We start from the raw sequence: 21,898 nt of genomic DNA on the forward strand, positions 1-21,898 counted from the left end.
TTAAACGGAACCCTCCAGACGAGCTTCAATGCCATACAACTCTCCTTCCGTGGCCTCCAGCTGCTCTTAAATACAAGTAAAACTAAATGCATGCTCTTCAACCGATCGCTACCTGCACCTACCCGCCTGTCCAACATCACTACTCTGGACGGCTCTGACTTAGAATACGTGGACAACTACAAATACCTAGGTGTCTGGTTAGACTGTAAACTCTCCTTCCAGACCCACATCAAACAACTCCAATCCAAAGTTAAATCTAGAATTGGCTTCCTATTTTGCAACAAAGCCTCCTTCACTCATGCTGCCAAACATACCCTTGTAAAACTGACCATCCTACCAATCCTCGACTTCGGCGATGTCATTTACAAAATAGCCTCCAATACCCTACTCAATAAATTGGATGCAGTCTATCACAGTGCAATCCATTTTGTCCCCAAAGCCCCATATACTACCCACCATTGCGACCTGTACGCTCTCGTTGGCTGGCCCTCGCTTCATACTCGTCGCCAAACCCACTGGCTCCATGTCATCTACAAGACCCTGCTAGGTAAAGTCCCCCCTTATCTCAGCTCGCTGGTCACCATAGCATCACCCAACTGTAGCACGCGCTCCAGCAGGTATATCTCTCTGGTCACCCCCAAAACCAATTCTTTCTTTGGCCGCCTCTCCTTCCAGTTCTCTGCTGCCAATGACTGGAACGAACTACAAAAATCTCTGAAACTGGAAACACTTATCTCCCTCACTGGCTTTAAGCACCAACTGTCAGAGCAGCTCACAGATTACTGCACCTGTTCATAGCCCACCTATAATTTAGCCCAAACAACTACCTCTTTCCCTACTGTATTTATTTATTTATTTTGCTCCTTTGCACCCCATTATTTTTATTTCTACTTTGCACATTCTTCCACTGCAAATCTACCATTCCAGTGTTTTACTTGCTATATTGTATTTACTTTGCCACCATGGCCTTTTTTTTGCCTTTACCTCCCTTATCTCACCTCTTTCGCTCACATCGTATATAGACTTGTTTATACTGTATTATTGACTGTATGTTTGTTTTACTCCATGTGTAACTCTGTGTCGTTGTATGTGTCGAACTGCTATGCTTTATCTTGGCCAGGTCGCAATTGTAAATGAGAACTTGTTCTCAACTTGCCTACCTGGTTAAATAAAGGTGTTCTCAACTTGCCTACCTGGTTAAATAAAGGTGTTCTCAACTTGCCTACCTGGTTAAATAAAGGTGTTCTCAACTTGCCTACCTGGTTAAATAAAGGTGAAATAAAATACATAAAAAGGTGAGTCGGGACCCTAAGAGTGGACCGCCACAGCCAGTCCCTCTTGGGTTGTCACTAGAAACATGTTATTGTCGATCAAGTGACTCACAGGCAGCCCAATTCTGATTCCCCCCAATTCTGATTCCCACCAATTAGCGAATAAAATATCAGAATTGGGCTATCAGTTTAAACGCAATCAAAGACATTCAAAAGCCTCATGTCAACACAAATAAAATTGGGGAACCACTGATCTAGGAAAGCTGCAGCAGAGCCATATCTAACCATAAGGATTCAACCCTATCCTTCATTTTCTTCTGCAATGATCCAAGCGTATTCTATCAAGTGCATCTGTTATGGTACTGTTAACAGTTAGACAGGTGTTTTGGCTTCCGGTATGATCGTCTATGTGTAGATCGGTGAGTTGATACGAGTTCAAAGAGAGTTTCGCAAACATTTCCTGCGGAGCACAGAGAAATCCATAAATCCACCGAGGAACATGTCTAAATTTAAACACATGGTAAACAAACGTCACTACTCATGTCCAAACCGCCATCTATTAGCTCAGATGACAAGCTGACTGGCTGGCCCTTATGACTTGTTGCCAGAAGCTGGTTAGTTCAGATTATAAAGGTTAGTCCACCCACGGTCTCCGGGTTCACACAGACTCGCCGTGAGAAAAAGAAAAACAGAATAGATAGAGTGAGAGAGAGAAAGAGACAGAGTGAGAGATAGAGGTGAAGCCTCATCATAAAAGCAGAGAGAGAGAGTGAAAGAGAGAGAGTGTGAAGGAGAGGACGAAAAGGAAAAGGAGAGAGGGCTGAGGTCTCATCATAAGAGCAGGGAGAGGAAGGGAGAGAGAGAGAGAGAGAGAGAGAGAGAGAGAGAGAGAGAGAATGGGAGATTATCCTCTATAAACAGGAGGACAAAGAGGGTACTTCTGTTCAAAAAACAAGTGCGGGAGAGAGGGATCAAGAGAGAACATCAAAGGGGAGAGAGAGGGGGAATGAAAGATGGACTTTGGGGAAGGTTTAGAGAGGAAGGCGAAGAGAGTGACAAGAGAGAAATCAGAAATAGAGTCAGAGAAGGCAGCCCAGAGAAAGTGGAAAAGAATGAGAGCCAGACAAACTGAAGAAAATTAGACTCAGAAATAGAGAAAGAGACAGAGAGCGAGAGAAACAGACAGAGAGAGAGAGAGAGAGAGAGAGCGAGAGAGAGAGAGAGAGAGAGAAGGAAATAGACAAACGAGAGCGATAGAAGGAAAGAGAAGTAAAGAGAGAGAGAGTGTAATTTCAAGACTGTGGCGGATGTCGCTGTGCCAGGCCAGCTGGGTCCATCCAGCTCGGCCCCCACGGGGATGTCAAGGGTAAATACTACACCCCCCCCCCCCCGCCCTTCACCCCCCTTTCCAGTGTCCCAGGTCGTAGCAACCATGTCTGGCAGACGCACGCACTGGGCCCTGTTGGCATGACGCCAGGGGAACCGGCTCATTGACGTCAGAGCACCAGTCTCTTGCCTCATCCCCCTCTAAACACAAGCCACTCTTTTTACACTCGCTCCCCCCTACCCCTCCCCTCTTTTATTCCCCCTGACTCACTCTCTCTTTTATTCCCCCTGACTCCCTCTCTCTTTTATTCCCCCTGACTCCCTCTCTCTTTTTCGTGAAATTCTCTCTATTTTTTAAAGGGGAAACTCTCTTTTGGGATTTACCCCAGCTACACAAGGGATGAGGTTGCTTTGAAGTTGGATGCTTAAATAAACACATTTGAAAGTTTTGGAGAGAAAGTGAGAGCCTACTGTAGTTCCTTTAATGCTTAAACACTGGTAGTTAAACAACTGCTCGACACTTAATGTCCAAATATACATTTTCTTAAAGCTTTTCAGCTTTGCTGTACCTTTCATCCAAAACATGAAGCAAAAATTACGAAACTTTCAATTAAGAAAACTTTTTGACGGTAGATGACAATAAAACAGTAGCAATATGGAATTATTGACATCATGGAGGCAGCTGATTGAAGTAGTAAAGTGACAAGTGACCTCTTATGGATCACCAGCAAACAATCAATGGATCTTGAGAGTCAGCAACCCAAAATATGACTGAATTGTTTTAGCCGCATGCTAACCTGGATCCTACCACTCCCATTGCTTTTCAAACAACAATGCTAATGCTCGAAGATGGGGAAGTAAACAAAGCCATATTCTCCATATTCTTCATTGCTGACCACTGAGAATCCACATGGATCACGTGCTAGTTCTGAGGTAAATTTGTTATTTTGTTGAACTACCCCTTTAAAATGAAAACATATACAGGCCATATTCTTCATATTCTTAATCGCTGACCACTGACAATCCAATTGGATTACTCGCTAGTTCTGAGATTAATTTGTAATGTGGTAATATCCATTGTTATAGGCCATTAAACACACAGTGATGTCAATGTGGCCATGTGTCAGTGAGGGACATAAGTAGGGGAAAACAACAGAGATTCAGAGGATAATAGCGTATAATCCTCAGGGAATGTCACGACACAGGAGAAATTCAGTAGGGAGAAAGAAAAGAGCAATAATTATCTCTCTACGCCCCCACCCTGCTCCGGCCTTATGATTCTCTATCCTCCCTAATCACCACACACACGCAAACACACACACACACCGAGCTCCTTCCTGTGTGACCATATAAGGAAGCGGCTTCCTCCATACGAGGTAGTTGCTATGGCGACGGAAGAAGCGCGCACAGGAACATGCACGCAGGGCAGGCAGACTCTGGCAAACACTTAGCCGACGTACAGCTGTTGTGTTACTGCTGCTGCTGCTGGTGGGGCTGTTGCTTAATGACATAGCAGACACACACTTACACATGTACACAATCACGCACGCCCCCGACCCCCTCCCACACACACCCGCCCCCACACCCACCACCTCCTCCCAGACACACACCACACACACCTTGTTGATGTGCAGTTGCTGCTGCTGGAACTGCTGCTTGTGTTTCTCCAGGAACTGCTGGTGCTGCTGCTGGACCACCAGCTGCTGCAGGGCCTGGGCGTTCTGGGGCAGAGGGGCCGACTGGGTCCTCCCTAGGGGACGGTGCTGCCCACGCAGCTTGTGGATGGAGGGCGACTGCAAGGGCAGCCCGCCCAGGCCTGAAACACAGGAAACACCGACAACATTAAGAGGATGACCCACAAGTAACACTGGGGACCCACCAAGTGGAGGCTGGTGTGGAAGGACGGGCTGGTTGTTATGGCTGGAATAGAACGGGATGAACGGCATCAAAACACATTCATTACACTGCAGAAAGTACTATGAGCTTCCTATGACTCTTCCTTTCCCCAGCCGCCAGTGAAACCACCACAGAAGATGGTCTTTCAAATCCATTTTTTGGGGGGATGATGTGTTTTGGATAGTGCCTGAGACGGAGTGGATATGCTTACAGCAGGACAGACCTAGTGGGTTCTGGGACTGCTCCAGGAGCACCATGTGCTGGAGGAGGGGGTTGTGTGCCGAGCCCCCATCAGTCAGGTAGGAGGGCAGGTGGGCCCCCGGGATGAAGGGAGTGGTTATGGGGAAGCCCTGCTGCAGCCTCTCATGCATCGATAGCCTGTCACCATCCTGCTGGCCTGACGTCATCTGAAAGGAGGAAAAAATATGCAGGTGCCGGGTGGACGTTGCCCCTAAATGCAGACCAAGGAATCATCTAACTGTAGTGTATTTCCCTCTAATATATTATGGGACAAAATACTGCATATCAGTGAACTAATAACTCTGCCTGACTTCACTTGGAAGAGTTGGAAACATGTAGAGAGAGAGAGAGAGAGAGAGAGGGTAAAAGGAGAGGAAGGGGGGGGGGCATTCCTTACAAAAAAAGAAAAGGGTTGAATGGACCGTCTGAGGGGGTAGAACGTGCGTCACTGACCTACTGCTGGTCATTGTCTCTCAATGGGGCCTTTCTGAAATGGAAGTGGGGCTGAAAAGCCACATACGGCAGATGGACTAGGTCTAGACAGGGCCCCCGCTATGTGGAGTCCTCCACTGTGAAAGGGCTGTGTGCGCAAGCAAGCCCTCAAAGTGGAGGAGAGGAGAAAGGAAGAACAGAGCGAGCGAGAAGAGAGCGAGAGCGAGGGAGAGAAAAGAGTACATTGGGATGAGAGGGGAAGCCGGTGGAGAGAGAGAGGGAGTGTAGTAGGGAAAGGAAGAATGTGGGCGAGAGAAAAAAGGGGAGAACGTGAGATGTCAGGGTAGAGATGCAGTAGAGGGAGGAAAAAGTACGGGAAAAAAAGAAAATACCAGCCTAACTAACGAAAGAATAAACAATGAACAACAGACAGAAAACAAACAAAGGAATGAACCAACAAGACAAAGACAGAAAGAAAGAACACAAAGAGCTAGAGAAAGCGGGAGTATGAACTCACGCTGGACGGGCCGGTGGCTGGCAGGCCCAGGGTGATGTTAGGCAGTGAGGGCGATGTGTACAGAGACAGCTGGCTCAAGGGGCCCTCTCGGCCGGCCAGCCTGTGGGCCAGGGAGGCCTGGAAACAGAGGAGCACACAGTCAGAGAAACACACACACTGAAACGCAAACACTGGCCAGATAAATAGACCCCTCTGGAAAAATGAACAGCCCTTGCAGCCCCCTGTCTACACGGGCAGTCTGGAGCACATGTTGGTTACAGAGACACACACTCAGCGCCTCAAACACAGACAAGGATATAGGGATACACATACTCTACGCGCAGCCACACATTTCCACCGCCACGTGCACAGACACACGCAAACAAACACAAGCACCCGTACGTACACACACACACAAACAGTCACACTGGATCAAACAAGCATGGAAGCACATGCGCACGCACGCGCGCACACACAGGCCTTATAGTATGAGCCAACAACTAACAAGTAACACTTTGTTTGGGTCTGGGCCATATGAGGCAAACAGTCCTCAGCAATGTGACTGGGAGTCAACGTCAAAGCAGATTGAAGAGAGAAGAGTGCATCAGAAGCCCATGGTCACGGCAACCGAACAGCTTGACGCAGGTTCAAGTTACAGTGGCTGCTTACCTCGACTGTACTAGCGATGCCGTTCTCATTGGTGATGTTACTGGAGCTGTTGTTGGGCGAACTGGGGCCCGAGCCAGGTGCGCTGTTGCAGGCCGATTCTGCAACAAAAAAGACACAAACCACAAGACATGTGGCTCCCACACAACACGCATACTGATCAAGGTACCAGGTTGGAAACCTATCGATTTCAACCCACAGAAAAGCACTAAAGTTACAGATGCAAGGGCTGTGTCGAGTTTGATCGTGTTCCGTTTGGGCTGAGTTGTGCACAGGATGCTTACCAGCCATGTCCAGAGAGCGCTTCTTGGCAGTAGTGATTATTGGACCATCCTTCCTACGTAGCAGTGGGCTACTTCTGCGCTCTGTCACCTTCTGTTTAAGCCTGGACCGGAGCTTCAAGTTGGGCTCAGAGGCTAGAGAGAGAGAGAGAGGGAGAGAGAGAGGAAGTGAGAGAGGAAGAGAGAGAGGAAGAGAGAGAGGAAGAACGAGAGAGAGAGAGAGAGAGAGAGGAAGAGAGAGAGAGGAAGTGTGAGAGAGAGAGAGAGAGAGAGAGAGAGAGAGATAGGAAGAGAGAGAGAGGAAGTGAGAGAGAGAGAGAGAGAGGAAGAGAGAGAGGAAGAGCGAGAGGGAGAGCTTGAGAGCATAACATACACAACAAGGATTACAGAAATCTAAAAGGAAGAATATGCAGTTCTTAGTAAAGTCTCTTTTTACTGGCATCGCCATTGAGGGCATACTTGAGAGGAAAATGAATTGGGTTGAGAGCCACAAGAGGACCAACAGCATTATATAGGTTGATCATGACACAGATGAAGAGATCGAGGATGAAAGGGGGCCTGGCTTCCAAAACATTCAAAAAGGAGAGAGTGGAGAGACACACAGCTAGTGTTACATTTTGCAAATCCACATGCATGACCAGCAGGATTCATTTGAATCAAACCAAATTCTTCTGCAAAACATGAATGAATACAACACTGTAACAGGGACCCGAAGTGAAATTGTTCCACGTATTCTGTTCCGTCTTGCACATGATATAGTTAAATAAAGGTTAAATGAAAAAAATAATATATAAAAAAATATGCAGAAGTATGGAAGTGGGTATTCATCAAATGGCCATCCAGGCTATTTACATTGACCCGTACCCCTCCCGCCCCCCTTTGTTTTTACACTGCTGCTACTCACTGTTTATTACCTATGCATAGTCACTTTACCCCTACCTACATGTACATATTACCTCGACTAACCTGTACGACCGCACATTGACTCGGTACCCCCTGTATATAACCTCGTTATTGTTATTTCATTGTGTTACTTTTAATTTGTAACTTTTATTCAGTTTATTTAGTTAATATTTTCTTAACTCTATTTCTTGAACTGCATTGTTGGTTAAGGGCTTGTAAGTAAGCCTTTCACGGTAAGGTCTACACCTGTCGTATTCGCCGCATGTGACAAATACAATTTGATTCGATAACATTCAGGAGCTGTTATCTTTCTGAGGAGATTCTCGCTGCTCTGGCTTCCCTGGCTGTCAAAGCCCCATAGGGCTTTTGGGCTTCTAATGACGAGAGTTCTCTCTCTCTCTCTGCTGCAAAACAAGCAAGTCACTCCGCTCTCGCTCTCCTATCCTGCTGTCTGAAACTGTCTGTAAAACAAGAAAATAAAACTCCAGACCCCAACACACTGCCTCCCGCGGCGCGACTTCTGCTAAAGCGGCGCTCAGTAGAGACCTGAGGTGAGGTCACACTTCTCCGAAATGATTGGAGAAGAGAGCCTATGCTGGAGAGTGTTCACAATTTAGACACGATTAGTATTTGATCGATGGCGCCAAACACCACACTGTGCTGTGGAGCCGAGAATGAAATGATCACTGCAAGTGAAGCACCGCACGTGGCGCTCACCTGGTACCTCATAAAGGTTAGCCAGTTCAAGGCATTTAGTGCTAACAAGCTACTCCTTAAAGGGGCTCCTTCTGGAAAGACTGATGGCGCAGATGAGAAACGACTTGACGAGATGAGCTCCAAAAATGTGACAAGGACGAGCAGCACTAGGGGGGGAAAGAGTTCTCCAGTCTTGGCAGCTCTTGCAGACCCCATTCTTAATCAAGCCTGTCTAAATGCCAAGCGAATGAATAGCTCTTGTTGTCAAACGCTCTCTATTAAACGAGTGTGTATTGTTTGTGCCCTTATTTTCGGGTTTGCAAAACAGTCGTTTTTGTTCATTCTCGCTTTCTGTGCATAGAGGCGGATAACCTTTCTCTCCCTCCCCCTTCAGTTAGTCCGGACCAAACGCTCACCACCAGTTAACCCTTTGGCTTGGCTCGTAACCTCGTGTGAAATGGGTCTGGCTTACAGAAGGCAAGCTACGCTCCATTAGCGTAAGTCTCTGGGCCATCTGCATCAACATGGGACTCTGGATATTTGGTCAGGGAATGTTTGGTTGTTGGTCGTCCCATCCCTTCCCTTTCAGCTCCATGTATCCTTGAATGTGAAAAACAGGTATAAGAGTTGACCAGGTTCCCTGTTTTAATGCACTTGGAACAGACAGAGAACACCTCTGGCCCATTTGGGACGAGCGGGGGCTTTGAGTGAGTGGAATGCATCATTTATATGAAAGTGCACTTTCAATTTGAGGGGCTGAACTTGCAGTTGGAACTTATTAAAACTTGATTGGGAATAAAAGAGTGCCGCTTCTCGTAAGTGGAGGGCACGTGTCCAAAAGGCTTCGTTAACAGGATCAGGGGAGACCCGGTCATGAATGTTGTGCATTAGCAGCTGGAGCGTATGGGAACACATTCAAAGAGACAATTCCTCTGAAGAGTCATAATGCAATCTAGCACAAAATAGCCTGACCCTTCCAATATGGCTGACCGAGCGAACAATAGTCTGAAGTAGTTGACAGTAAGGTGGTGCAGACTACTTGTATCCACAACAGCTGTCTTGGCGTAAACTAGCCATAGATGGGTGATGTGTTTATTCCGTGGTTTTGCCGGTGGTTCTGCAGCATAGGATTTTGCGAGAATGTGCCAGAGGGGGGGGGGGGGGGGGGGGGGGTTGCAATGCCAGGATAGTGGGTTCAATTCCCGGGACCACTCATACGTAAAGAATGACTGTACTGTAAGTCGCTTTGGATGAAAGGGTCTACTAAATGGTATACAGTGTATTATTATTATATTGGTGTCCGGGTATTAGAGAACGTACATTAGAACCTTGGATAGAAAAGGGGAGATAATGCTTGAGTCTCATGCTTGATGATGACGACAGTCGTATAACCAGGTTGCGTGAAGGACTAGTAGCTTTATAAGTGAGACAGATGAAGGCGGGTCGCGCTACAGACGCGTCGACGCACTCGTTTGAATAACAGATTAGATGCAAACGCTGCATTAGCGCGTTCACATCTCTCCTGGCGCACAGTAAAAATCGGTCTAGAACAGCCACCACATAAAACGCATGTGTCCCCCTGTAAAACACTGCAACACTGCAGAATAAATAATACACTCACTAAAGTTCCAAGGAAAGATGAGACATAAAATATGAGAGACGTCAAATTTGCCTTTGGGCCTTTCGGCGCTGAGCTTTATTTGCGGTTTGGTGGACAGTGGCTCAAGCAGTCCAAGCGGGCCTAGGCCAAAGGACGTGGCTGGCAGCCAGGAGTGGAGAAAGGGCTGAGACGGGGATGGATGGGTGGGTGGATGGATGGAGGTTTGCCGGCCGTGCCAGGGTTTTCTCGGTTCTCTCACGCTCAGAGGAGAGATGGTGGGGGTAAAGTGTTGATGCAGGCAGAACCAGGGGCTTATGGCCTGTCTGCCCTGCAGGCTGGAGGAGCCTGTGGGGGTTCACCCCGGGACGCGGTGACTTTGAAGGGTGTTAATGCTGCCACGCCAAACGACTCACTGCAGGGGCCCACTGCTGACTCTAGCAGTCTCTCTCTCTCGCTCTCTCTCTCTCTCTCTCTCTCTCTCTCTCTCCGGAATGTCTATCTATGTGAATGAAGTTTTAACGTTACCTCAGAGGCAGCAAAAATCACAATAAACAATATCACTGTCTGTGAAATCAAACTCCACAGCTAGGCTTTAGTCATGGTTTCTCATTTCTTCAGTGCACATTGAAAGTTCACATTGAAACATCAAGGAAACGAGACATTTTTCACTTCAGTTTCTCCACAAACATGGTGAAAAATAACTTTGCTCCAGGGACAGAGACGGTCCAGTCGCTGTAGTACCACAGACACGATTGAGAAAGACAGGCACGATCAAGTGAGTCAAACAGAGCTACTCCAGGAAACTGAAGAGGCTCCTCTTCACATTGTGAATGGGCTGTGATTATCGTACGGTTTGATGCCTGAATGAGCATCATTATCATGATCATGAACATGGAGATGCTCATTCTACGCTATTTTCCTGAATTCTGAGTGGATCTACATAAAAGAAAGGAGACTTCTTTGGTGCTTTGTCTATTCCTCGTTAGCTTCTATTCCTGTCCGTGATATCTTCAAATCAGCGCTGAGCAAAAGAGCAGGAGACCAGATTTTCGGTTTGATAACTTGAATCTGTTCACTGAGGGTCAGTTGAAAATACTAAGAGATTGATGCATTACCTAAAATCTGATTAACTAGCATCTCAATATGCTGAAATGGCTGCTATCTGTGTGATATTTGATCCGAATATAAGTTCACACATATTTTATGACCAATATCTCATTGTTGTCGAATATATCTACAGTATCTACAGTAAAACAATGTATATCTTAGAAGCTTGTTATTTAGCATGGGCATCGCTTATCAATTATCTCCTACACTTCCAGCAACGACGTTTAAAATACAGTTGGGGGGGTTTTAGATTCCCCACGTTCCAACTGTAAAATCTCCATATTAGAGATACGAGGTTGATATGAGGGAGAGAAGGAGACACGGATGAGCACGGTGACATTTTCCCTCTGACATTAAAGACAGACGAAGCCTCCTCGGGAAACGCGATAAGACGGCACAAAACGTTTGCAGCCTCCGCCGGCAGAGCGGAGAGAAGCAGCGTCGCAAATGGCGGTAATGACACACGCCGCCGTCTTCACACGTGAGTGGTTTAATAACAGCTGAAAGCAGATATAAAAAACTGTTTTTTATTTTTTAAATAACATGCAGAGGGCAATGAGGTTTCAATGGAAGGCTAGAAAAGAGACAGTGTTGGACAGTGTGCGGGATGGGGCTGTACGGGCAGGGGGTGTAAAGTACAACCCGACTACACTCGGTGATATGAGGAGATGGACTTTCATTAGGAAAAGGGGGGGGGGGGTGACGACATATGTGGAGTATGCATACCTAACATATATTATATGCCTGGTACCTGAGCTGCTACGTGCTCAAATTATCTGTGGATTCAAATAAAGCACCTCAAATGTGGATGTACAGCAGTTCTCCCTGAGTGAACAGCACAAGGCACACAGTAGCTAATCTTAAAACATTTCCAGTCCTTGGCCCGCTCCCGTTTCTGTCACGACGTTCCCGCTCGTCGCCAGGGGTGCTTATTTACGCCGATTCTGTTGCAAAACCTTTCTTAAAACGGAAGCAAACGGAACAAAAAGGGGTGCGACCAACCTGAGTTTGTCCAATAGAAAAACTGGTTTTAGTTGCACTAATGATTACCCCCGCAGGATAATGCATTCCTGTCCACATCCCCACGGGCGGCAGGGCTGTCGGCGTCCCAGAGCACACAGAGGTTGATCTCCAGCTGGGCGAGCCGGGACAGACGCGGCCAAACGAGCGCAGACGCCGAGTGAATAATCACCGCCTAGACCCCACATTACAGGCAGGGGACTCTGCGCCGAGTTTTACACAACCAAGAGTTTCTCAAAGGCTTTGAAACAGGAAATCTCCAACCAGTGCTGCTGTGGTACCAGACTCTGTGTGTTCCTTAGACAGCCTTTTCGTTTTCTTGTGATTCTCATGTCAACAGTGTTCTGATGTCGGTGATGATATATAAAACCCTACTAGACTCTTGAACCATGTCTTTCTTCAATGAAAATATATCCCCTTAACAACGGGAACCTTTATAAATATAGAATGGAAATAAGAAAAGGAACACAGCAGAAATGCTGAAATTACTCTCCTTATAAGGTCACGAATGAGCTCTTGAATGTCAAAGATCATAGGTGAAACGTAGTAGTAACCTGGATTGATAATCTACCCCACTGTCATATATTATCTGTCCCAACACTACAATGCTCTACACACGACGCTGCTAATGATCCAGAAGCAAAGGCCGCAGGGAACTAGGGGGAAATTGGCCTGCAGTGCGTCACTGGTGTCAACAGTTGTGTCACCCATGGCAACTGGCACAAGGTAACACAGTTGGCTACGTCTACTGTACATTTTTTTATGTCTCAATATTTTGGACCCATTTCCTCTTGCTGATCTGTCACCATATCGCTTTTAACTAGCCACTATGACTTTAGCGAACACACTTTTAGATGAGTTACAGTGTGGAAAGAGGAAGTTAGACAGGGAAGAGCTTTTAATTTTTTTTGTTATATTCAAACACAGCCAAGTGAAAGCAACACAAAAAAACAGCGATAGTTCAAGCCGAAGTGAGAAGCGCTCAGGGGTCAGGTGAAGGAGTCCTACCTGTCTTGCGGAGAGGAAAGTCGTCTTTGGGGTCGTACATCCCCAGGATGGCGTGGCTGTAAGGGGACATCCCTGTCTGGGGAGGGGAGCTCTGATCCAGGGAGCTGTGCTGGGTCTTCCTACAGAGGGGAGACAAATACACATTTACAGTATTTCATTTGGCTCCTTCAAAAGGAGCAAAGGTCGACCTGACTTCTGAGGCAGAGGACGTCTGGTAATTGGAAGTAAGATAATTCCCCATTGTAGATAAATACATTTAGCAATTGTACACAGTATGACGGATAATCATCAACATGCAATAAGATGTTGAAAAATCGAAATTCAGCTGTTCAATTATTTCTTGTCATCGTAAAATCTGCTCTTCAAGAAGCATCAAGGCACAATGGGGCCATTATTGAAAAGTCACACACACAGATGAGCGTTACCACAAACACAGGATTCCCAGTTCCCTTCCCACCAGACGTAACCTGCTCTCAGGCAGACCTTTTTTATTTATGGCCCGGCACTTTGCATGCCATCTCAGATTACCCACAATGCACGTGCCGAGCCTGAAGTGGTGCGGCACCCTGTGTTTGCAAACAAACCTGCTCTGACAGGGCAATAAGCTGAAACAGATCTGACGGAGCCATAAAAGCTATGACTGCTGCATGGACCTGCTAGTGTGTGTAAGATCTGCTGATGTTGCCCATCTGTCTGTGCCAGTCTCTCTGACTGGGTAACAATGGTCCGTGCCAGTTGCTGTGGCTTCAGTAGTGTGAGGGGGAAACAGGCATCAGGTATCTGTCTGCCTGTCTGTCTGTTACTGAGTATCCATCTATCCTAAGCTACCATTAAAAAAGTGTGTGTGTCACGTTCTGACCTTTATTTCCTTTGTTTTGTCTTTATTTAGTATGGTCAGGGCGTGAGTTGGGGTGGGCAGTCTGTGTGTTTTTCTATGTTGGGGTTTTGAGTTCAGCCTAGTATGGCTCTCAATCAGAGGCAGGTGTCGTTAGTTGTCTCTGATTGAGAATCATACTTAAGTAGCCTGGGTTTCACTTTTGGGTTGTGGGTGTTTGTTTCCGTGTGAGTGTTTGTCGCCACACGGTACTGTTTCGGTTTCGTTCATGTTCACATTTATTGTTTTGTATTTCATAGTGTTCAGTTTATGTCTTATAATAAACGTTATGGACACTTACCACGCTGCGCATTGGTCCTCCGGGGAGGAGGAGGAATGCCGTTACAGTGTGTACCTGTCTGTCTCTGTGTCCGTTTTCCATTTTATGTGGCTACTATTGATTTAAGTGAATGCTGATTTTTACGGTAGGTGGGTAACAAACAAGTAAAGAGTAAACAAAATAATGTAAAATTCCTGTAAAACCGTCAAGTGAAATTAATCTCTTAGCTAAATCAATAGAGAACGTGTCATTCATCAATAAAATGAGCGGGGCTTCATAGTTGTTAATGGGAAGAGCAGATGTCGGCACTGGATGGCGCTGACCATTCATTGGACTAGCCACAGCTTCCCTTACAAATAACCTTGACAAGGAAGACACCAATGGGGAAATAAACGTTTCTCCACGCTGTCCTCTCAAGGACTTAACCATAACTACTGGTGTCAAAACTTTAGGCCGTGGCTAGCAGAGAACAATTTTTTCACAAAAACACACTCATCAACCTATGGAAAAACAGAAGCCCACCACAAACCAGCGCAAACACACAACATCAAATGCGTTAGGGACAAGTCTGTGAACACCCCCAACCCCTCACACTCTCAAGAGTTAAGGAAAGAAAGAGAGAGAAATAGAGAGTCATTTTTACATCTCCCAATCCACAGATCTCGCCTCATGAAAAGGTGCAGCAGTGCATGGAGGAAAGGTTGAGAGGGAGAAAGAGCAAGAGAGAGAAAGAGGGAGGGAAGTGGAAGAAAAGAGAGGGGGAGTGAGAGAGAGAGAGAGAAACGGAGAGAGAGAGAAAAAGTGAGGTGCCGGTGTGTTAATATTCATCAGGTGTTGCCTCTGAAAGCCCTTTTTGTGCCCCCTCTCATTCCCTCCTTATCAGAGGGCGACAGCTGAGGTGCAGGGAGATGGGTTAGGCGTCTGTGTGAGGACAGGTGAGAGCAGAGAGAGCAGGGGAGAGAGGGCGGGAGGGAGGGGTGAGAGAGTTTGGATGGAGAGGTATGGCCGATGGATGAAGAAAGAGGGGGGAGGGCAGCAAGACAAAAAATGGGGGAGAGAGAGAGGGAGTGAGGGACCAGGGAGAGAAGGATAGGGTGCAAAATCCAGGATAGACATACTGCAGAGGGAGGCAGAGCGTGAAGGAGACAGAACAAGAGAGCAAGAGAGATAAGGAGAGTGAGAGAGAGAGGAAAGGAGTCCTTTCCTGTCGTTGCCCATTCACCACCTTATCTTTTGCCTGAGAAAAACGTAGTGTTCAAATATTTACAGAGCGGAGAGGTGGCATCCTCTCTTCTCTTCCCTCTCTTCAAATGCACCAACTACTTAAAGACAGGAAACTGTCAATCACAAACTACAAACAGGAGCCCACTACGTTGTACAGAATCTCATTCCTTCAACAATGTACTTCAATTCAAACAAGTAGATGGGTTAAAAAGAAAAATACAGAATAGACTAAAAGTCTAATGTGAAAAGCACTAAATATTCAACTCGGGTGAAGGCACCCAAGTCACGCACACATTTCAAGTCAGAATTCGGTCCTGAATAGTAGATTCGGTCAGTGGCACAGACAGTAGAACCCAATCCTAAATAGACCCTTAGCTCTTACCCGTTGTACACTTGTGTAGATCTGGAAGGATTGCTTAAGCTGCAAGCAATATGGCGAAATTCTATAGTTTCCTATGCAAGATGGAGCTATTACCATATTGCGTATACTTATCCAGTGGCGACCCGCCATTCAGGGCAGGTGGGGCAGGGCCCCAACTGTTTAGCTAACTTTGATTTCATGTTTCATTTTTTTTGTGTGTGCCTGTTTTGCATGTTATTTTGGCATTAATACGTGTTTGCAAACAATGTAATGAAATAATCATTGAGTTAATAAAGCCGCATACAAACATGGTCTCTTTTGCAGATGTTTCAGCTTAGCACAGTGCTTTCTGTGGTGGTTGGGCAGCCAGTGGAAAATACGGAGCGCAGGGGTTGGTAAAGTTCTCTAGTTGGGCTGTGAATGGCTCGCAAAATCTATGGGAAGAAATCGAAAATTCAACCCACTTGGGTGCTGCCATAGAGTTACATTAGAAGTGCCCATCCAAGAAGAATCAGGGTCATTGTCCACAGATAAAATCTTAGGTAGCAAGCTATCAGTCATCATCATGAATCAAGTCGACAATCAACTAGCAAATCCTTCTCCAACCTTGTCATATGAACAGAAAAAATGAAGAGAAATTATACATAAAACGTATCGGTGCTCATCGGCTATTGGACATACAGTGCCTTGCGAAAGTATTCGGCCCCCTTGAACTTTGCGACCTTTTGCCACATTTCAGGCTTCAAACATAAAGATATAAAACTGTATTTTTTTGTGAAGAATCAACAACAAGTGGGACACAATCATGAAGTGGAACGACATTTATTGGATATTTCAAACTTTTTTAACAAATCAAAAACTGAAAAATTGGGCGTGCAAAATTATTCAGCCCCTTTACTTTCAGTGCAGCAAACTCTCTCCAGAAGTTCAGTGAGGATCTCTGAATGATCCAATGTTGACCTAAATGACTAATGATGATAAATACAATCCACCTGTGTGTAATCAAGTCTCCGTATAAATGCACCTGCACTGTGATAGTCTCAGAGGTCCGTTAAAAGCGCAGAGAGCATCATGAAGAACAAGGAACACACCAGGCAGGTCCGAGATACTGTTGTGAAGAAGTTTAAAGCCGGATTTGGATACAAAAAGATTTCCCAAGCTTTAAACATCCCAAGGAGCACTGTGCAAGCGATAATATTGAAATGGAAGGAGTATCAGACCACTGCAAATCTACCAAGACCTGGCCGTCCCTCTAAACTTTCAGCTCATACAAGGAGAAGACTGATCAGAGATGCAGCCAAGAGGCCCATGATCACTCTGGATGAACTGCAGAGATCTACAGCTGAGGTGGGAGACTCTGTCCATAGGACAACAATCAGTCGTATATTGCACAAATCTGGCCTTTATGGAAGAGTGGCAAGAAGAAAGCCATTTCTTAAAGATATCCATAAAAAGTGTCGTTTAAAGTTTGCCACAAGCCACCTGGGAGACACACCAAACATATGGAAGAAGGTGCTCTGGTCAGATGAAACCAAAATTGAACTTTTTGGCAACAATGCAAAACGTTATGTTTGGCGTAAAAGCAACACAGCTCATCACACTGAACACACCATCCCCACTGTCAAACATGATGGTGGCAGCATCATGGTTTGGGCCTGCTATTCTTCAGCAGGGACAGGGAAGATGGTTAAAATTGATGGGAAGATGGATGGAGCCAAATACAGGACCATTCTGGAAGAAAACCTGATGGAGTCTGCAAAAGACCTGAGACTGGGACGGAGATTTGTCTTCCAACAAGACAATGATCCAAAACATAAAGCAAAATCTACAATGGAATGGTTCAAAAATAAACATATCCAGGTGTTAGAATGGTCAAGTCAAAGTCCAGACCTGAATCCAATCGAGAATCTGTGGAAAGAACTGAAAACTGCTGTTCACAAATGCTCTCCATCCAACCTCACTGAGCTCGAGCTGTTTTGCAAGGAGGAATGGGAAAAAAATTCAGTCTCTCGATGTGCAAAACTGATAGAGACATACCCCAAGCGACTTACAGCTGTAATCGCAGCAAAAGGTGGCGCTACAAAGTATTAACTTAAGGGGGCTGAATAATTTTGCACGCCCAATTTTTCAGTTTTTGATTTGTTAAAAAAGTTTGAAATATCCAATAAATGTCGTTCCACTTCATGATTGTGTCCCACTTGTTGTTGATTCTTCACAAAAAAATACAGTTTTATATCTTTATGTTTGAAGCCTGAAATGTGGCAAAAGGTCGCAAAGTTCAAGGGGGCCGAATACTTTCGCAAGGCACTGTAAATAATTACACAACAAGTTGGAAATTGCAAATTCAACAATGAGTGGTTTGGAAGGAATCAGTAGCTAACTGCAAGCATTGCAAGGCAATCACTAGCCTGCTCTCTAGCCGAGTGAGCTTAAAAGTATAAACATTCAACATTGGCCATGCTGTCAATCCATCATGACTTCTTTCGCTTTCAAAACAACTGGAAACTCAGAACTGGGAAATCTCAGATTTCAGTGAGTTCAAGACAACTGGGAACTCAGAAGAAAACAAGCTCTGACTGGGAAAATAAGTTTTTTTCAGAGGTCCCAGTTGTCTTGAAAGTACCACAAATCCAGCGAATGACAGACTTTGATGACATGGTTTGATGAAAAGATTTGCCCACGAATGACCGCCGCGCCACCTTCCTGCACAGCACAACAACGTGAGTCAAAAAATGTATTGTATGTTGCTGCATAAATTATGTAACATGCCAGGGAGATATGTATACTGTAGCTAAGAAAGCAATATGTTGTGTAGTAAGCTGTTAGTAGCCCATGTGCTACTAATTTGGTCCATTTTCCTCTCATAATTTAGCCTCCTGTTCTGACTTGGTGGTGCACATGTAGCCTATAATCTGTTTTAGAGAAATGTCATCATCGAATATTGTAAGAGCTTGCATTGTCTGCTTATAGGCCCCCTTTATTTATCCTACGGTTCTGACTTGCTGTACAAGGAGAATACTGTAAGAATGGCCCATGTTCTGAACTCAGTCGCTGTACATTTCAAAAGTGTTGAACAAATAGTTATATTGACTAAGTCCGTCCTATCGCGCTCATTAACTTCTTAATCGAAATTACGGATGGCCTCTTATCCGCTCGTCATCCCCTTATATGCCATAGTTTGTACATCTCAATTGTCAGTAGAAACTACATTTGTTAAAGCAAGTCAGACAGATCAGCTATGTTTCACTGCCAGACAAAGATCAGCTGATAGCCAGGTGTAGCAGTTGTAAGGTGTTGGGACTGCTGTTGTGACTCCGCTGTTGGGACAGATTTATGTAGGCCCTAAGTTTGTGGGCACCGTTTGTCACAATTATAGTACAATTAATCTATTGTTTAGTGTTGTGGCATTGCTGGCATGCAGAAAACCTTTTTGGGGGGAGTTTGCCCCACCAAGATGTACACGCTAAATCGCCACTGTACTTATCATATTAGTTAAGATCTACAGAAACACATAGGGGGTAGACAGAGGATAGAGGTGAATTTTGGGTTATAAGACTGTGCAGCGTCCATGAATAACAAAGATCTACAGCATGCCATCCTTCGGCATCAGCATGGTGCCACCATAATCAAGTAAGGCTAATTCCTATGGTCGGGTAAGGATGTGGGGTGTGGGTATGATACTCACCCGTACCAGTAGCGAGGGTCAGTGTTCATGCAGTGGTTGAGGCTGCGCTGAGCCAGGGCTTTCTTCTTGTTCAGGACAAACTCCTGCAGCCGCATCTTGACCTCCGTGCTGGCCACCGCACCTGGGAGAGATGATCGAGAAGCCAAGGGTTAGGGACTACAACATTTAGAGGACGTGTCATTCGTGTCAAAACAGCCAGGGGGAACACGTGTCATTCTGTTTCCTTCTACAGATATGGTTCTTCCTTAGCCTTGTAGAACCAGCCTGATCGCTACACTGATATCCTGGTACTGTAGCTCAATCCTTTCTCTAAACTCGCAAGATCAGTGTGGTAGTAAGAGGCTAGTTCCTCCTGGCTTTGGATTCAACTTGAAGATAGATCTTTACCAAATCTTTATGATATCACATTATGTATGGAATCATATGCAACCATCAACTTGGCATGACCGCATGATATTTAGTTGAAGTACTACCTTTCTTTGTCACTCCATTTTTATTTATTTCACCTTTATTTAACCAGATAAGCTAGTTGAGAACGAGTTTTCATTTGCAACTGCGACCTGGCCACGATAAAGCATAGCAGTTCGACACATACAACAACACAGAGTTACACATGGAATAAACAAAACATACAGTCAATAATACAGTAGAAAAAGAGAAAACAAAACGTCTATATACAGTGAGTGAGGTAAGGGAGTTATGGCAATAAATAGGCCATGGTGGCGAAGTAATGAATAGGGAACTGAATCTAACGAGAGAACAGAATCGAGACGACAACAGGGTCATTCTGAGTGAGATACTAGAACGGATGTGATCTTCCCAGCTGACCTTTGTAGCCTGAAGGAGTGACTGAACAGAATTGAAGTCTGTGGGAGCATAGAGTTACACAGAGTTTCCCTAGAAGGAAAATGCACGCTTTTGTGGGAATTCCACCGAGACTGTGGCAGTTAAATTGGCAAAAATATTTTGTCTTTTTTTTCTTCTTCAAACAAGGCATCACAAGGTGCATTCTTTCACAGCGCTCTCTTCAATTACCACCTCGCCAACACAGTCAACACATCCCTGAGGGGAGCCTCCACACAGGGAGAGAGAGACGGAGAGAGAGAAATGGAAAGAAAGGTAAGAGAGTGAGATAAAAAGACCCGAGAGTAAAAAGAGAGAGCAAGGGAAGTGTTTTTGTGCGTGTGTGTGCATACAGTACTTCCTTCTGTAAAAGTGTCAAAGAGAAACACACAATTAGTGAAAGAAGACAGAGCTGGCAACAAGTGACTAACATGTCAAGCGGTGAAGCTGTGCGGGGGGGAGGGGGGGGGGGTACATAGGAGAATATGATGACTGCTAATATAGATGCATTTTAAATCCCATTGCGGGACCTAAGTGCTGACATCTCAATTTGTATGCCTTGCCAATGAGGCAAATAGGCTTTTATGAGACTGCCTTGGAGGCAATTTACTGCAGCACTTAACAAAGCGCCCGCTGTTTACCATCCAGTGTTACTCTAGATGCAAGCCTAGCGCCATACATATACAGATTACAGGAAAACACAGTCTGAGGTGTAACGTTTCACGGACGCCATCTTGGCACCAAAGCACATACAAATTGCAATGTTGTCGTCAAGAAACACTTGGTGCCAATACGGCTGAGTTTTCCCCAAAATGGCTGCTTTGGTGCTGATAGTGAAGCAGTTAGGTGTTGGGTCAGGCTGCCCTGACTCCTTGTGCTTGAAAAGTTGAGGTGAGGGCGGTTCCAAAGCTGGCACAATGTCCGAGCTAGTGTTAGGAGAACGTTTGGGGAGCTTTAATGACGTATTTGAAGAGTGTGCTGTAGTGTTTTACAAGAGCTTGGGTAAAACGTAAGTAAAAAAAAAAAAATAAAAAAAAATTGCTGGCCAGCTTTAGGAGGATTTACTGCTATTTACCCAACTCCTGCTCTCATCACTCATACTGCACCATCACTGATGCTAATGCTAACACTGTCCCTCTAATACTATGATGGTGTAGCATCAGCCATGATACTGTAGTGTTAGCCACAATAATAATACTCTTTAGCCACAATGTGATAATGTAGCATTGGCCACGGTATATGATAATGTCAAGATAACCACAGCATATGATTTAGCCACAAGGTGATAATGTAATGTTAGCTTGGGGTGTGAATGTTTAAACGTTAAAACTTTTAAACAAAATTGCAACGTTAACTGAAAAACTTCCACAAAATTTGAATCACAGTGCAGTTATCACAAAACTACTACTAACATCATAAAGGGGGAAAAAAAATGTATGTTCAGTGAGCTCAGATCAACCCTTAAAGAGATGGGTGGGGCTAAAGCTTAAGAGGGTGTGAACGATGCTGAATGGGTGTAGACAAAGAAGAGCTCTCCAGTTGGTACCAAAACATTCAAAGGTCATTTTCTCAAAAGTGAAATGACAAGTTTATCACCTGACAAAGCAGAATAACTTTCCCATTGTTCCTCAGATTCAGTGAATGATATACCATTTTGTAGCTCTGTGTCTCTGCTTTTATACAATGTAA

The 21,898-nt window shown here is 45.2% G+C and overlaps 1 protein-coding gene across 11 annotated transcripts in view; it reads right to left on the reverse strand.

The window, feature by feature from the left end:
• Window positions 1-21,898, reverse strand: part of hdac4 (histone deacetylase 4) — a 259,159-nt gene that overhangs the window by 59,860 nt on the left and 177,401 nt on the right. For 5 of the 11 annotated variants that reach the window (XM_036958951.2, XM_036958952.2, XM_090215733.1 and 2 more), the window contains 7 exons: window positions 19,367-19,487; window positions 12,943-13,061; window positions 6,612-6,743; window positions 6,331-6,428; window positions 5,683-5,799; window positions 4,705-4,900; window positions 4,217-4,413 (listed from right to left, as the gene is read on the reverse strand). In XM_036958951.2, the coding sequence (XP_036814846.1) occupies window positions 4,217-4,413; window positions 4,705-4,900; window positions 5,683-5,799; window positions 6,331-6,428; window positions 6,612-6,743; window positions 12,943-13,061; window positions 19,367-19,487 (980 nt within the window). Of the gene's footprint in view, window positions 1-4,216; window positions 4,414-4,704; window positions 4,901-5,186; window positions 5,800-6,330; window positions 6,429-6,611; window positions 6,744-12,942; window positions 13,062-19,366; window positions 19,488-21,898 lie in introns of those variants that run through there. The other 6 variants (XM_090215730.1, XM_090215734.1, XM_036958950.2 and 3 more) reach the window with 3 other exon arrangements.

The sequence above is a fragment of the Oncorhynchus mykiss genome, chromosome 22 (assembly GCF_057628025.1).
Source record: "Oncorhynchus mykiss isolate SJ-2025 chromosome 22, ASM5762802v1, whole genome shotgun sequence".
Classification (NCBI taxonomy): Eukaryota; Metazoa; Chordata; class Actinopteri; order Salmoniformes; family Salmonidae; genus Oncorhynchus; species Oncorhynchus mykiss.